The sequence below is a fragment of the Ochlerotatus camptorhynchus genome, unplaced genomic scaffold (genome assembly GCF_037179485.1).
Source record: "Ochlerotatus camptorhynchus isolate MF236.1 unplaced genomic scaffold, CSIRO-AGI_Acam_v1.1 ptg000328l, whole genome shotgun sequence".
NCBI lineage: Eukaryota > Metazoa > Arthropoda > Insecta > Diptera > Culicidae > Ochlerotatus > Ochlerotatus camptorhynchus.
In genome coordinates, this window is record NW_027040816.1 from 3,671,420 (window position 1) to 3,686,854 (window position 15,435).

General features: G+C 43.1%; 2 protein-coding genes across 2 annotated transcripts in view; one reads left to right on the plus strand and one right to left on the minus strand.

The window, feature by feature from the left end:
• LOC135708141 (BOS complex subunit NOMO1) overlaps positions 1-15,435 on the plus strand; it is a 546,399-nt gene that overhangs the window by 188,704 nt on the left and 342,260 nt on the right. The gene's annotated exons all lie outside the window — the stretch shown is intronic.
• The window catches only part of egr (eiger), a 72,439-nt gene continuing 64,588 nt past the window's right edge, over positions 7,585-15,435 (minus strand). Inside the window, exons 6-7 of the mRNA XM_065230156.1 lie at positions 8,164-8,418; positions 7,585-8,096 (exon numbers count right to left, since the gene is read on the minus strand). Of these exons, the coding sequence (XP_065086228.1) occupies positions 7,833-8,096; positions 8,164-8,418 (519 nt within the window). The 3' untranslated portion in view covers positions 7,585-7,832. The remainder of the gene's footprint in view (positions 8,097-8,163; positions 8,419-15,435) is intronic.

Here is a 15,435-nt window from a genome sequence, read left to right on the forward strand (position 1 = left end):
CCAGGCTTGTGTATTGGAATCACTTTGGCTAACTTCCAGCATGCAACTTTGGCTAACTTCCAGCATTTCAACTCGAGGTTGACTACACCATCCATACCCGCAGCCTTCATGTTTTAGTACTTCTAATAGCTGCTATCACCTCATCAGCCGATATTCTACTATGATCATGCACTACTACGGGGGTGTCAGCGACTCTAGTCATTGCCTCCAGTACGGCAGGCCCATGGGGCCTCACTATGGTTTGACCAAGATTATGTGAAATCACAAAATGTTGGCCAAGAGCATTGGCCTTTTCAACTGGGGTTATCAGTAGGGATGGGTCTAAGTTCTGGTCAACAGAGGAAAGCGGAGGGATCGGCCTCGACTTATTTTTCAAAATTTTGGTCATCTTCCAAAATGGTTTTGCACAATCTGGGAGAGAGCGAATCTTTTTGGTAAAGTCGTTATTTCTGAGTTCCACCATCCTGGCCTGGATATTTTTGGTTTGCCTATTGACATTGGTCTTCAAGTGGAGCAGCCCAGAACACTGGAACTGCCTACGAATGGTGTTACGGAGCCTGATAAGATCTTTGGTTGGGGCTGTCAAGGTTCAGAGTATGACTTACCTGTCTGGATGCTGGTACGTGTTGCTCCCTGGCACGGGATATCGCCTCTTCGATGGCTCGCAGACACTGATCGACTTCTTCGTACGACTCCGGTGGGACGTCGTATTCGATTGCTGTGTCCACATAGCGCTGATACTGCTGCCAGTTGACACGATGGTAATTTCGCCGGGAAACTTGAAACCTATTGGCCGAGGAACCTACTTCGGCCACCACCGAATAGTGGTCCGAGCTCAGTTCCTGATAGGCGATAGGTTGGTAGATTTTATCGCCAATGTTGCTGATGAAGATGTCGATGGTGGCATGAGCTCCGGATCGACTCAACCCGGTGGGAGTGTCCGGACACAACATGTTGTTGTGGGCTTGCTGCAGATCGTTGTATAATATTGTGCCGTTCTGATTTCGCCGACTATTGCCCCAGGCTTGATGCTTGGCGTTCAGGTCGCCAGCGATGACGAAATTTTGCCGCCGTCGTGTTAGGTTGATGATGTCTCTTTGGAGGTCTGCGGCCGAGCCGTCCCTAATGTTGGTGTGCTTGGGGCAGTAGACCGCGATGATGGTGATTGGACCAAGCGATGTGCTCACCTCAACTCCGATGGCTTCGATAGTTTTCAGTTGGAAGCTTGGTAGTAGCCGGCAGCTGATGTTCCGCCTCACAGCGATGGCCACTACCCCTCCTCCGGAGCTGGTGCGGTCAAGCCTTACGAGCCGAAAGTCGGGAAGGAAGACGTTCAGCTCGGGCTTCAAGTGAGTCTCGGTGATGACCCCGTAACGTGGGTAGATCACCTTTTCGTGGTACGTTACGGGATGTAAGATCTACCACCGATTCCTAGCCCTGACTACTTTAAACTAGGGGAACAGGATTTTTCAGTAATCCAAGGAACAAATATATAATAAATAGCGGGACCACAGACAAACAGACGTAACTCTTTGAAAAACTTGTTCTTGAAAACATAGTATCTCAAAACATATAACCTCAGTAACGACATCTCTCTGGCTTCTCGCGCAAAACAAGCTTGCTCGCTAACTCGTAAACAATATTGCATAAAAGTTCAATAGAATATATAGAAACGTCAAAGCGATCCGATGCCAGCGCTGCGGCGAGTAGTTCGCGGAACTGATAATATTCAAATCAACCGTTAAATGCATGAACGAAGATACACAATGAAGAGTTACGTCTGTTTGTCTGTGGCGGGACCTTTCAATTAGAGTCGGATCCTTGCGATAAATGCAAGAGTGTCAACTGTAAAAAAAATCGAATACCTCATCATTTCTCAATAGTGATGGAGTAATACGACATGCACTAAACTAAGGACACGGGATATACTACAATAGATCAATTTACTGGTCGCAGTAGTGTTAGGTCCCGAACAAAGGAAAAAAAAAAGCATTCCAATTTACGATCTTGATGGCTTCACGGTCCATACTTAGTGACAAGGGACAGGGCAGCATGTAGCTGTTCAGATCGAGTCTTGCAGGTGCGCATGATGATGATGACGTCGGCCACGAGCATCACAAGTTCCTGCGAGGTGAACGGAGAATCGTCGACAGGTTCACCTGAGACAGCAGCAGCTGTTGGGAACCATTTGGATACTCGCCGGGTTAGCTTGTTGGTTGTTGAGCGGCAGCGGGGCTAGGTTCGGAACATGTCGACGGGGCTGGAGAGCTGGGTACTGGACTTCCGTGAGAACAGGAGGCGAACGATGATTACGGAGGCGACCGACCTGGTTGTTGATTGTAGCCTTCCGACGGATATTTATGAACTCCACTCGCTTGGGACATCCGCGATTGGAGGCTTGATGGTTTCCACCGCAGTTGACACACGTTGGCTCTATGTCATCAACTTGCTCACAGGACGCAGTTGAGTGAGTTCCAGCACACTTGTCGCAGTTTGTCTTCATATGGCAGTTTTTGGTGCCATGGCCATAGGAGAGGCAGTTCATACACTGCGTAACATCACGATGTTGGGGTTTGTAATGCTCCCAACTGATGATGACCTGAAACAGGTCCCGGATTTTGGATCTCAGAGCCGCAAGACTGGTGGATCCCTTCGTGAAGTGCACCAGGAACAACTGGTCACGAAAGCTTGTGTTGTGGTTGGAACACCGGTTCATCTGGAGCACGGCCTCAGGTTGGAGCCCAAGCCGCTCCAGCTCGGACTTCACCGCAGCCGCTTCGAACGACGATAATCCACGCAAAACCGCCCTCATTGCTCGATGGCAGATCATGCGTGAAGAAGTCCACGTTGTTTTCCTTCAGGAAACATCCTATTTGTTTGTACTCCTCCAGGCTGGAGAACATGATTTTGGTACCGATGCTGCAAAGCTTGAAGCGTGACAGCAGCTTGTGTTTTGCCAGTTCGGCACCTAGCTTGGCAACATCCTTCACCGGCGTGAAAAGCGGGGGAATTCGCTCTTTTCTTGCAATGGGAGCGGCGTCACCATCGCCATTTTCTTCCGGGAGTACTGCATACTGGTTGGCTTGCAGTACTCGTTTTCCGGCGTCATCCTGCGATGCGCTGGGCTTGATTAGCACCTTCTTTGAAGGGCCAGCTGCTGGCTCGTTTACGCACCATTTGTTTCGTGTTTGCAAGTTCAAGTAAACTTGCCAGAACGCGAGAAGGTGGCGACACTTCCACGGCGCAACGCGACAGCACAAAACGAAACAAAATCGAAAAGAGATCTCGAGCGAAAAATACGGACTGAACAGCTCAACAGTCGAGCAAAGAATCTTCCACGTTTCACCGCAAGTGTTACACAAATTTATTTGAATGCTCGATCGCATGGTGCATATTTAAAATATTGTATTGGACCTTTGTAACAGAACGGTTACAACATCTCTAATCACGCCTTCCTTCGGAAGGGAAGTAAAGCCCCCGGTCCCCGGTTCATGAGCTGATGGGTCGATGGGTAGCGTCCAGGTGTGGGAGCTGTCTCCCTTGTGTCGGTAGCGTTGGTGCTCAGCACGGAAAACAAGATCGACGGAAAACAAACAAAGGAAAAAAATACTTACCTTTACATTCTCTACTGAAGTCTTAAAGATTACATTTCATTATTCCCCAGGAGTTATTTGCGGAATTTCCTTGGAATAACGCCCTTTCATTAATTATATCACTGTCGTGTAAAAGTTGCTAGGCAGAAGTTCTTCGAGTTTGCCGATTTCCGTTGTAGCTCCTGGTGTGGGTCGTTTTCGCCACCTCCTCGTCACTGAATTTAGTTCTTGATTCCTTTATTTAACGTCAGTCTATGTTCCGCAATCTAGTGTCAAGTGTGTCAGTGGACTAGTTCATGTTGATCTTCGTCAAGCTCCGTCTACAATTTGGACTTCTACATCAACACATGTCAGGCAGCCTTCAGGTTCAATTGGCTAAACTTGGTGAGTTCGTTCCATTTTGTAAAATTTTATCTTTTCAAACCAGTAACGTTGGGAGATCACCTTTTTGTGGTGCGTTACTGGTATAAGATCTACCACCAAACCCTAGTCGTGACAACTTCAAACTAGGGAATCAGGATTTCCCAGTAGTCAAAGGATCACATTTTAGTCCTTGTTACTTTTTATGACTTGATAATAGTGACAAAACTCGGGTAGTGACCACCGCGCCGTTATGCATTTCTATATTGTATATTTCAAATCAAAAATGTTGTTTATGTTTATAGATTTCACATAATCCTTTTCCCATTGTCCTTCTCCTTTTCCTGTCCCTCTTCTCTTTTCAGAAAGCGAGTAATGGCGCTTTAGCCAAAAGTCATAAAAGGCTAGGACTTTCACTTAATCTTTCTAGCTTTGATGCTTCCAACGACCAACCAATATAATTACCAAATTCGGAACGTACGGTACGAGATGTCCACGTTTCATCCATTTATTGGATTCTGAAGCATCGTGTTTAAATTTTCGATTTAAACAGGCCCGATGTTTTCTGAATCATCTTGCCCCTTAAATGCTGCACAGTAGACCTGGCTGTTTTGATATGTGTGACGCATCTTCGATGTGAAACATATATCAAATAGACAATGCAGGATGCTTTCAAGAACTGGCTGTGTTGGTGTTAGATTAGATTAGAGATTAGATTAGATAGCATTTCCAACCAACTCTGAAAATCGCAAACTTCGCGTATGAAGTAACATAAAAACACTATGAGCAAATAAAGAGTGAAAAAATAAAAGTTCATGAATTTGGTATTTATTTCATTAAAATTTGATTTGCTTAATCATGTTTACGGGAACTATAGAACACAGAAAACACGAGATTCATGACAGCGAAGAGCGACACCAAAAACCAACGGTACAGGCAGAGCCTACTCCAACTTCCCAAATAGTAAGGTGAAGGTTCATGGAATCCATCCAAAAGTCATACAGAAGTGAAAATTAAATAAGATGCTTGCTTCTCTTCATCATCTTCCTTTATTTACCATCGGTCTCTGTTCCGCAGTCTTGTGCCAATCACCTACGGACATCGATTGCCATCCAAAAGTGTAACCTGCGTAGGATAGCGCTCCCATCAACACATATTAGCCGGGGACCAACGGTTTTACTTCCCTTCCGAAGGAAGACGTGACCAGAGATTTTTATGCCTCAGAAAAATCCCACCGACGTCAGCTGAAATTGAACCCAGACCCATTGGGGTGAGAAAAGAGTCACGCTTACCACAACACTACCGGATTCCGTCAATAGTGTTCATAAATGTACTTACTTACTTATCCTGGTCCTTCTTCCCTCAGGATTGCAGCTGCATCACAATGTTACGCCAATTCACTCGGTCCGTGGCTGCATGTCTCCAATTTCTTGACCGTCCCACACTTCCAAGATCCTGCTCCACTTGGTCTAAACACCTTGCTCGCTTTGCTCCTCTTCGTCTTGTACCGGCCGGATTCGAGGCAAACACCATTTTTGCGGGATTGATGTCCGGAATTCGTAAAACGTGTCCCGCCCATCGTACCCGTCCAGCTTCACAACCTTCTGGATACAGGGTTTGCCATAGAGTTGCGCCAGCTCGTGGTTCATCCTTCGCCTCCATACACCGTTCTCACATACCCCGCCAAAGATGGTCCTAAGCACTCGTCGTTCGAAAATACCCAGTGCTTTCAGGTCCTCCTCAAGCATCGTCCACGTCTCGTGCCCGTAGAGAACTACCGGTTTATCAGCGTCTTGTACCTACATGGTACATTTAGTAGGGAGGTGAAGTTTACCCGACCTCAGGGTCTTGTGGAGTCCGTAGTAAGCACGACTTCCGGCAATAATACGCCAACGAATTTCTCTGCTGCAGTAGTTATCCGACGTCACCAATGATCCGAGGTACACAAATTCATCCACCACCTCGAACTCATCTCCGTCGATTGTCACGCTTCTGCCTATGCAAGCCCTATCCCGCTCGGTTTCTCCAGCTAACAGATACTTTGTCTTCGACGTATTCACCTTTAATCTAACCTTCTCTGCTTCACGTTTCAGCCTGGTGTACTGCTCCGCCACGGCCTGAAACGTTCTTCCGACAATTTCCACGTCGTCAGCGATAAACTAGGGATAGGAGGTACTGGACAAGAGGCTCAGGACCGCTATTGGGGTCTATTTTATATCTGCAGATACGCGAATTATCAATGGTACGCATTGTCCAGCCGTTTACCAGCCATAAATGTAAACGGCTCAAATAGCTTTAACGGTTCACTTATGAGCACTTGAGGGTTAATGCTCCATATAGGTAAAATCAGCTCTGCTTATTCCAGTTTCCAGAAATTTTAACATTTTCGTCATGTTCCAAAGTCGGTTCGGTCCCTGTTTATGCCACATCATCATTATCATCACGGCGAGATGTGAAATGAACCGGAATAAAGCCTCTCCTTCGATGGGTGGCGGCCTTAGCAACACACTCTTTCGCTGCATCGCAGTTATGTGTGAGGAAACAAAAAACGTGAGTAACTCCATCACTGTCCCATTCTTTAATCGGAAGTAAGGTGGTAGGGGGCGCACGAACGTGCCCATATAAAAGTGGAAAATAATCCGCAACGACCCAGTCATCATCGTCGTCGTCACCATCATCTTCATCATTGTGAAGAATTCCGATGGTTCATTCCGTCGCTATTTCTACAAAGTTCTTGATTCTCGTCTCCTGCCACCGGTGTCAATTGGGAAGGAAATAGGAATCCCACCTTCCCACATAGGTTGAGACGAGCAACTTTCACCATCCGCAGTGAAGATCTGTTGTTCTTCTTATTGCTCCCGGTCCCGGCCATTAGGAAATGGATAACAATAAATAAGGATCTGTGCGTTCTTCTTTCGGGGATCCTATGTCTTCGGGGATAATGAGCGTGTTTCGAACAGTGACACGAAGCAACTGCTTTCTCACTCGTCGACATAGGGGAATTTACGTATTCTCGTCAATCTAAGCAGCTTCCGCACTTCTATTAGCATTTTCTCAGTGTCACGACCACATATGACGTGTCTGTTTGTTTACATTCATCTGCTGCTAGCTATTCTATCCATTCCAATCAACAAAACTGTCCAAAACGGTTTGAAAACGTTTTTAACGCGCTCCAAACTTCTCAGGTGAGTGTGACTATTGTCAGCAGCCTCTTTTACTTCGGCAACCTTTCCGTTTAAACTGTGTGTTAACCAGCTGTTCTATTATCGGCAACTCGAAATCAGCCGTATTTTGATGTGCTTATGTTTCTTTTGAAGAAACACCTAGCATAACAGGTTTGCTCAGTCGTAAAAATGTATTAGGATTGAAGCTGAAAGACTAAGGAATCGTTTAAATACATTCAGCGAAGTATTTTAGTGAGAAAATACATCGAAATTAACGTTTAAATTGTCGTTGCCGAAAACAGTCGATGGCTGCCGAAGCCATCATTTACCCTATATCATCGGTTTCAGCGCTACATTTGAAGTGTAAATGGTGCATGGACAGCTGAGTGCCCAATGGGAAATTTTTGATTTTCTTTCTACTCGTATTTGAATGACAATGTCCTGCGTGATTTTTTTTTAGACGCATTTCCTTTTCTGTATTTTGAATCCAGAACTTTTGTATTTAAACAATCACGACAACATTGAGGGCAATAATAACACATTCACAATACATTTTCCGTACATATTGATAACAAAAGAGCATAAAGGGACACATATATCATAATGAGAGTGCATTAGAGAGTGCGACTTAGAGCTACGGGATTAGAACTTGAGTTGCTATATGTACACATGGGTAGCAAGGGGGAGTATGACCAACTCGCCTAAGCGAGTTTGCTTAAGTGTTACCGGGAAGCACCGTGGGCCGTCTGCCCAGTTTGTATAGTCCGAAGAAGGTCTTTTCCTGGAAGGGTAAATGAACATGACCCTCGTCCATGTCTCGGATTTCAAGCTGTGAACCGTGATCCAAATCTACCAGGGCGGCCGTGTAGCACGTGTTGGTCTTTTTCCCTTGCTGGCCGTGAATGGAACAGGATGCGTGTCTCCTGTTGTTGACCAGGATGTTGAATCCGCTGACTGAGTGCTGATCGGCGTAGGTTATCTGCAGAAGAAAAATCACATTCGATTTGAATGGGAAATTGAATGCAATTTAGTTGCAAGGTGCTTACCTGAGCGTAGACAAAGTACAGACCGGTGTCGTTGACGGTCAGCACTCCGTCGTGGGAAAGTTTGAAGACGGGTGAGTTCAGAGCTTCCTGGTTGACTGTGTCGACCGGATGCCACTGCCAGTTGACGTGGTTGGTGGCCCGGAGGGTAGAGTAATGGGGATGGTACTTGGCCAGGTGGAGAGCGGTCACTCGAGCTGGAGCTGAAGATTTCCGCATCAAGCGGCCTACCTTCTGCATCGGAGGTTGTCTGGATTCCTGGAAAAGGGGATGGGTGCAAAATGTATGTCAATTGAAAAGTTTAAGTCAGTGGTTTTCAATATTATTTCAATTCATTATTTTACGAACATAGGGGATTGGAATTTCTGATTAGAACTCAGAGCAACATCGGACGATAATTCTACGAGAGAACTTTTCTAGAATGCTGTGGATAATTTATGAAGAAATTCCAATGAGCAGTTATGCTTGTCTGTATTCAACGACCTGCAATAAGCAGATTTTTTTTTAAAGTTATGGAAAACTCAGATGAGCTTAACGAACTTTAAATAGCTTCAGTAGAGTTCTATAAATTACACTAAACATCTTAAAACTTAACGTCAGATATCAGAATGAGAAGATGAAAGTATAGAGTTGATAGTTTCATCGTATATCGTATAAAATTACCACTTTGAGTTGGATATCTGACGTTAATCATATCCAGCTATGTAAATTGTTAACTTCACGCATGAAGTAATACAAACATGATTAGTTAACGCAGCTCAAAACTGTTCTGCAAACATCATAGAAGTTCAGAGAGAAGTTCAGATAACGTCAGAGAAGTTATGAGAACTTCAACTACGCTCTGCTACCCTAAGAAAAGTCCTATGCGTTCTGATGTAGTCTGCTCTACTTTAGAGTGGTTTTTACAAATTTGCTGTAAACTTCAGAGAGGCTATGTATACTGCAGAGATTTTAATTTCCGGCCAATTCTGCGTTGTGTGTAATGTGAGGTGACTCGCTATCCATCTCAACCTTGATGTTTAAAGACCACTAGATTAAACTTGAAGTTCGCAAAACTAGAAAAAGTTCACAGGAATGTTTGAAATTCACAAAACAACTCTGGAGTGCGCTGAACTTCTTTAGAGTTTACAATATTTCATTGAAGATCGCAGAACTACTCCGAAGGAGCTTTCCTATGCAATTTATGAATGATCTGATAACTTCTTTAATCCTAAAAAGAAGTTCTCTGAAGTTCAAACGAATTCAGGTGATAGCGAAGTTCACATCACTTCCAACGGAAAGTTCACAGAATTTTCCAGAAGTTCAGGGCACTTAAAAATTAAAATCCCTAAGGTTTACAGAACTTACCTCAAGTTCGCAGAACTTCATCAAATTTCCCTGAAGTTCAACGAAAAGTTCAGAGAACTTCTGACTAAAAGCTAAGAGTATTTTCAACGAGAGGTTCAGGGAACTTCCAACGAGATGCTCAGGGAACTTCCGATGAGAAACTCAGAGAACCTCCGACGAGTAGTTCAGAGATTTTCCGAAGAGAAGTTTCGAGTAGTTCACAGAACTTCAGTTAAGTTCTCAGAAGTTCCGACGAGAAGTTCAGCGTGCATCTGACGAGAAGTTTAGAGAACTTCTGCCAAGAGGTTCTGATTTTCAGAAAATGTTCATAGCACGTCCGACGAGAAGTTCAGAGAACTTCCGAGAAGAAGTTCAAAGAACTTCCGAGGAGAAGATCAGAGAACTTCCGAGGAGAAGATCAGAGAACTTCCGAAGAAAAGCTCAAAGATATTCCAAGAAAAAATTGGAAGCTTGGAAGGATAAATTCAGCAAACATTCGAGAAGAAGTTCTGAGAACATTCGACGAAAAATTCAGAGAACTTTCGATGAGAACTTCACAACATTTCCGACGAGAAGTTCAGAGTTCTTCAGAGGAGAAATTTACAGGATCAACTTCCAACGAGAAATTCAAAGGACTTCCAAGAACTTCCCATGTGCGCTAGATAGAGAAAGACGATTAAACGTCAAAAAGGTCTATAGAGTTGAAAGTTTCGTTAGAGTACGGCAGTGTGAAAATTATGTATAGAGAGTAAAAAGCGAGGAAAGGTCAAGCATAATCCATCCTGAATAGGCCTCACAGACATGGAAGATGAAATCTAGATAAACATTTCAAAAGGTTCTATCTGCATTGATCGATTCTCTTCATCGACTTTTTCTTCCGTTAATAACTCAGCTGCAAAACCTTTCCCTATTGTATTTGACATTTTGGATGCTAGATGAGAATCTCCTTGATCAAACTATGTTGTAAAATTAGCGCGAAATCTGTTTGCATAGCAGTGGTTATCAAAAAAGAAATTCGATGAAGAGAATCGATCAAAGCAGATAGGGCCATTTGAAATGTTCATCGAGAAATAGGGGAAATAGATTGTTGCGGAAAAGTCCGTTGTGGGATTTCATATAGTATTTTTGCCGACACTTTCAATCACTTGCTGCTTCCGAATTTATTTGCTGAAGCCGATCGGATTGTCCAGGAAGATGATGAAGATGATGAAAAATAATGCACCCGCGGAAGGACGTTCCGATTGGGACCAAGCCGTAACAAACTTTCTGGTAGCTGCGGTCGGAACAGCTGCAGTGAAGCGGATTGGCAAATCAAAGTTAGCCCCCGTCGAGAAAAGATAAACAATGAAAGGAATGATGATTTCAGAATTTTTCAATGTTACAGGGTGTCCCACATCAAATTGTCATCACGAAAAAACGCCGTAGAAAATTACCTAGGTGACCGATCCTTTTCAAAACTTTCAGACAATACAATATAACCCATTAGTAAGCTTTTGGTATATTTATTTCATTCAATTTCAATACCATAACCGTACGCTCGTACCTTACGCTTAACTCTACTCATTAGGTTCTGTACAACATCTGGCTGCAGCTTCTTCTGTACGGAAACCCACTTTTTCTTCATGTCTTCCTCAGATTTGACCTCGTTGGGATGCTTCCGAAGGGCCTGCTTCGTAATAGCCCAGTATTTTTCGATGGTCCTTGGGTACGAAAGTGACCGTTGGCTTCGTACCCTTCCAGGACAATATTTGAATTGTGGCACGAAGCTAGATCCGGTTAGAAGATCGTAGGGCCCTCGTGTTGCTTCAACAGAGGAAGCAGACGCTTTTGTAGACAGTCCTTGAGGTAGATCTCCCCGTTTACTGTCCCGGTAGTCACAAACGGCGCACTCCGTTTGCCACATGAGCAGATCGCTTGCCAAATCATGTATTTCTCGGTAAACTTTGAAAGTTTCTGCTTCCTTACATCCTCCGGAACATCAAACTTGTGCTGGTCGGTGAAGAACAGTAGCCCCAGAAGCTGGCAAAAGTCCGCCTTGACGTAAGTCTCATGATCCATGATGAGACAACGAGGCTTCGTCAGCATCTGGGTGTACAGTTTCCGGCCCCATTTCCATGCCATTCGTCACGATTTGGAGCCTTCTACACTTTGTACGTATACAGTCCCTCCCGGTCCTTGGCTCTCTGAACGAAAGACTTGAACAGATGTAACTTTTTTGGCCACATCCCTGACCGAAACATTGGGATTCCGCTTAAACGCATTCACGACACGCTTGTGATCCTGATCACTAATAGAACATCCATTCTGTCCGCATTTCTCCTTCCGTTCGATGCTCAGAGTTTCATAGTAACGTTTAATCACGCGACTCACCGTTGACTGCACGATTTCGAGTTGTTTTCCGATTTTTTTTTTTTTTTTTTTCCTTTATTTACAAGGCTTTCAGCCATTGGCTGGTTCGCCTTGGGTTGTTTTCCGATGTCCCGATGAGAGAGTTAAGGATTTTCCAGGTGCTTGCGCAAAATCAATTCGTGACGTTGCTTTTCGGGTGACGCCATTTTTTCCAACTTTCGAAAAACTGACAGCGATAAAAATACAGTGTAAAAAATACACTCTAAAATACTTCGTCCCAAATTTCAAGAGAAAATGCCCAAATTGTTATTTTCTACAGCGTTTTTTTCCGTGATGCAATTTGATGTTGGACACCCTTTAAAAAGCATTTGTGAACAAATTATTTTAATAAAATCTTGTTATTGCTACGTTAGTAGAAAACATAACGGCTACTCAATAGACATATAATAACAATTTTAAAGTTTTCTATGTTCTTTTATTTTTGTTGTATACTTAAATATATGCGGCACAAAATGGCAACGGTTGAAATACGTCAAATTATGTTTAAAAGTTTTGGGAAGTGTTGTCATAGAGCTATATTTTTTTTTTCTAAAACCAACTATTTAGTAGAACCGTAGCAAATTAGTTTCTTGTATTCAGTACCAACTAGATGATAGATAATGGTCTCAATATTTTAATGTTTCAGCTTGTTTCAAAAAAGTTTGATAAAATGTGATTATTAAGTATTTTTGTACTTTTAATTGTAAAAAAGGTGGCAATTTCTGCGTGATTCAATCGTATGATCTATGGACAAATGGAATCTCAAGTTGGCATGAACACATTAGTGGTGAAAACTCATCCGGGTTGGCGTTTACGAGCATTTTGAAGCCCGTATGTTCTACATAAGCTTAGAGCAAATTTGGCAAATTTTCATCAATACTTTGTTTTTTTTTTTTCAATTTGACTCAAAATCAATAATTATTACTTTTTACATGCCTAATATTTCTCAAAATAGCAGTTTATGATTTTGGTCAGATTTTTGCCCTAGTATCTTATCTGAGCACCGTAGCAGCATCCAGATTAAAAAAAATGCTTTTAAGCTTACACTCCTATACTTCCCCGTGAAAATTTTTGAAATCATCATCACTTTCGTACTCTACGTATTTTTCTATTCTCCTTGGAAGATCAATTTAGATTGCCAATTCCGCAGTTTACCGATATGAGTGAAGCATAATGCGCCCTGCGAATTGTAGTGTGGACAGCATATCCATCAGGCGTGATTCTTTGAAATTCAATAGATGAAGAACAAAGATAAAGCCTAAATGTATGCTTCATTTACAAGTAATCAGTACAGCTATACCCCGAAGATCGCGTTACCCACTGAGTTGCACCCACCGCTTTTTCTCGGCGGGGTTTCAACCAGTCGGTTTGATTTTTTGCATGTGAATAGTGCCAATGGAAAACTTCGGCCATTTTAAAAACATTGAACAATCATCAAAAGAAATACTCAACAAGGGTCCAGAATATGTTGATAATACGAAAAAAAATATATTCTAAAATGGTGTACTGTAGCCTTCGCTCCATGTTGTAAATATTAAATTAGCCATAAATAAAATTAGGATGAAATAGATGTGTAGAGAACTACTTCGGCCTAATAGCCCATTTTGGGCCTATCGAGCAGAAAACTTCAAATAAATCCATGATCTCAGAGTTAACAAGTCAATTATGTGTTTGGTACAATACTTGAGTTAATAAGCTACGGAACGAAGTCAATGAGAACGCGTGATATGATGGTTTGCACCCATTATTCCCAAAAACAAAAGAAGCGCTCCGACCGAATCAATTTTTATCGTCATCAGATAGGCCGAAGTGAATTCATTGGCGTTTCAATTGCGTTTCAATGCGTTAGGCCGAGTTTAGAATCCGTAGGTCGAGTTTGGCGTCAAGAAGCAGTGTTAGACGTTTGGCAATATCTCAACTATTGGTTTCTCTTTATCAAATCTTACGGTATATACGGAAAGGTAAATAAATTTGGAAGCCATCTGTAATAATAATATTTCGTTTGGTGCTAAACTGTGCTAGATTAAGAAAGACTAAGTGTGGGTTGTGGTTAATAGACCGGAAATGGGGTAGTTAACCCTAATCCATACGCCAAAAACTATGCCAGTAGCGAAACGAGACTGGCCGATTTACTATAAAAATAGAATGCGAGTAACGCCACTCGACCTTGTGCATCTCAGTAAAACTTGTTGTGCAGTTTCTCCCAAGGCCAAGTTCAGTGAAATCTTCGGGAAAGTTGGGAAAAGAGAGAGTTGTCACTACACTTGACTTTAAATGAAGGGCCAGCGATCAAAATAATTTCTCGTATTGCCGATCTAGTTCAAAGAACTTCACGGGAAAATCGAACCTCCGTTGAGTTCGGCTAAGGTCACCCTCCCGAAGCTGAGGGTCACGGTTTCGCTTGACTTTCGTCAGAACCGCAGAATACAGTGGAAGTGTTTCGTTTTGTTCGCGTTATCGTAAAGTTTTGTAAAATAGTTAGTTATAAAGCTAAACGTAGTGTGCGTCATAGGCTAGATTTTGTGTGAGCGAAGAATCGAATCTAGACCAGCCGACGGCTACGTCCACTTCCAACGCCATCATCTGCATCCCCGGGGCGAGATATTCCGGCAACCGCCCCCTTGTACGGTGGAAAGCGATACGCAAGCACATTGCTTATCGGGGTTTTGTGGTTGTCGAGTGCCACTTCTGGTGAAATCACCGTTCGTCCACCCACGTGGAAATCGATGGCACACCATCGTCACAGCTGGTAACAACAGCGCAGGAGTCAACAGCAGTTAAACCAACTGGTGAATCCGTTCCGATTGTTTTTTGTTGAGTGTGGCGTCCGGTCAGGGCGGCACGGACGATACGTTTTGCCTACCATAGGTCGAAGAGCATAATGCTTCACGAATTTGGACAAGTACCATGAATTTGAGGTTTGGTGTCGACAAAACGTTCGTATGTTTCGTCATCTATGGACGCCCACCCAACCCATTCATTTTAGACACCCGGATGCCAAGCTTTGTCCTTTTCGCTTGCCGTATCGTCGTGGGATACCTATCGTAGACACCGTGTTAAAGCACAAGAGCACACTACAATAGGCGAATCCAATAGAAACTAAGCGATCGTTTCAGCCTCTGGTGGTGAATAAGGGAACCATCGAAAGAGTGATGAAGGCTGAAATTTTCACCGTGAAGCATAGGAAGCAGTGTCTGTTTTTATCATTTACCATCACATGCAAGGAGTATCGCTTCAACCCAGTGTAGATGAATTGCGTTTGTTTTGAACATCTTCGTAGTTACGAAACGAGCGAAATGAACAAATGAGTTCATTATACATCAACGAATACGCGTTTGTTGATATTCACCAGTGCTCGATTATCAAACCCAAAATTGTCAAAATCAGAAGTGATCCTCAAAAGCAAAATAATCAACGACATTTTGGGCAAAATGATTATTTTGAATATTGTCGACCAGTTCACCAGTTCAGCTTGAGGCAATAATTTGCCGTCGTCTTGTGTCTAAAAACCACGTTCTTAAGCGCTATATTTGTTTAAAATGAAAATAATAATTTTGCATT